A 1,838-nucleotide genomic window follows, 5' to 3' on the forward strand; every position below is an offset into this window, starting at 1 on the left:
TTTATTTTCAAATAAGCAGACGCTGTGGAGAAGTACATTGGTGAGTCAAGGAATTTTATTTTACGTTTCTTCTTGTCATTTTATTTCGTTAGTATTAAATTCATGGTAACGAAATAAAATGACAAACGTGTATCAAATAAATCTGCTCACCTGCAATTTATAATGGCGCATTGTAGTCACCTTCGTGCACGAAAGTTCGTTCAATCTCAGCTGTTAGTCAGTTATTAGTTAGTCAGTTATGTCAGTTATTTGCTGTTGTATCGCCGATTTTCAAAATGCAAATGATCTGTTTATTTTCAAAGAATAGTTTGTTTTGTTATTGTTTGGTTGGTGTCTTATATGAAACTGCAACATTGCGCAATTTATTGGACAGACTTGTTTAAGATCACACAGCGTAATTTGGGTGGCATTTTATTTCGTATTTTTAAATCATTTTTTTATTTTTGACTATCTGTAAATTTAGTTTCCTGCTCTTAATTGTGAATGCATACTTGATGGTTTTAAATGCTCCTGAAATTAAGTGCTGCTTGACGAGCCTATACAGTATTGTGTTCATGTATGTGACGACACTGAAGGCCTAAGGTTGAAATGCACGGCCCGCCACTGCCTACGAGGGAAACCGTTACGAGAATGTGGCCCGCGACAAAAACGAGTTTGACAACCCTGCTTTGGAGGACCTGAATTCTTGGATCTGAATATTATGTGTACATGTATGTGGTCATGGATGCGTGTGTGGCTATATATACCTGTAGACATCATTCTCAATGCCTAACAGGTCGTAGGCCATTGCCTGAAGAGTGAGCTCATGTAGAAGAGGTGACACAGGATCAAATCCTCGGTCCAGGATGATTAGTTGACTCCGGCACTTATCTGGTCCCTGGAGGAATCCAGTACGGAAACAAAAGACTATACACATTATATGGAGATTTTCCTTCATTAGCAGAGTAAAATCATCAAAACAATGTGATCACCAATAATTTTGCAGAACCATGTCTGCACTTCAAAATCCTGTGAATATACTAAATATATATGTGTACAGAATGTAATACATAATATGGACTCTCGGCACAATTGCCAGACATAAAGACATTGTATTCACCAATTCACCACAATATTCTTTTTTTTTTGAAGAAGTGAACGAATGATTTGGATTCACAACAGACTAGTCTCTAAGAACCTTAGACCAGCCTAGTCTTTTCCAAACATCATGCATCATGCACAGAAGAATTAATTGCTGCACACATTGTCCACAGTGTAGCAGATCAACCTAAAATGTTGTCAACTTACAACTGTTCCTACAGTTAGTATGTATGGGTGCTGTAAATGAATGGCTACCTATTGCCTTTTTTTTTTTTGTTCATCTACTATCTATCGCCCACCTCCCCCATGCTGGGGTCATCAGCCTTGTAGCCATCCAACTTGTCCTGTAGCATTTGGGCCAGAACAGCGCAGTCTTTGTACTCTCTGAATAACACAAAAAACAAATACAGTACAATTTTGAGAGAGGTGGGTTGTTTTTTTTTCCCAAACTGTTGTAATCCTGACCCCCCCCCCCCGCCCCAAAAACACACAAAGAAAATAAAAAAGCTAAACAGTTATTGCCATTCGGTGCTATAATGCAGGGGCCCCCAACCTTTTTTGCCCCACGGACCGGTTTATGTCAGACAATATTTTCAGGAACCGGCATTTAAGGTGTGGTGGAAATAATACAACAAAATAATAAGATAAGATAAGAAAACCTTTATTAGTCTCGCAATGGAGAAATTCCCAATTCACAGCAGCAAAGTTATGAAAGGAAGAAGTAGAACAACAAAATATAGGAGCTGCTGTAAAGGCAG

At 38.5% G+C, this 1,838-nt stretch overlaps 1 protein-coding gene across 2 annotated transcripts in view; it reads right to left on the reverse strand.

The window, feature by feature from the left end:
• Positions 1–1,838, reverse strand: part of LOC109531989 (syntaxin-binding protein 1-like) — a 29,118-nt gene that overhangs the window by 10,761 nt on the left and 16,519 nt on the right. For both annotated transcript variants that reach the window (XM_019896660.1, XM_019896574.1), the window contains exons 8-9: positions 1,380–1,464; positions 747–877 (exon numbers count right to left, since the gene is read on the reverse strand). In XM_019896660.1, coding sequence (XP_019752219.1) covers positions 747–877; positions 1,380–1,464 — 216 coding nt within the window. The remainder of the gene's footprint in view (positions 1–746; positions 878–1,379; positions 1,465–1,838) is intronic.

Source organism: Hippocampus comes, unplaced genomic scaffold (genome assembly GCF_001891065.2).
Source record: "Hippocampus comes isolate QL1 unplaced genomic scaffold, H_comes_QL1_v1.1 scaffold179, whole genome shotgun sequence".
Taxonomy (NCBI): Eukaryota; Metazoa; Chordata; class Actinopteri; order Syngnathiformes; family Syngnathidae; genus Hippocampus; species Hippocampus comes.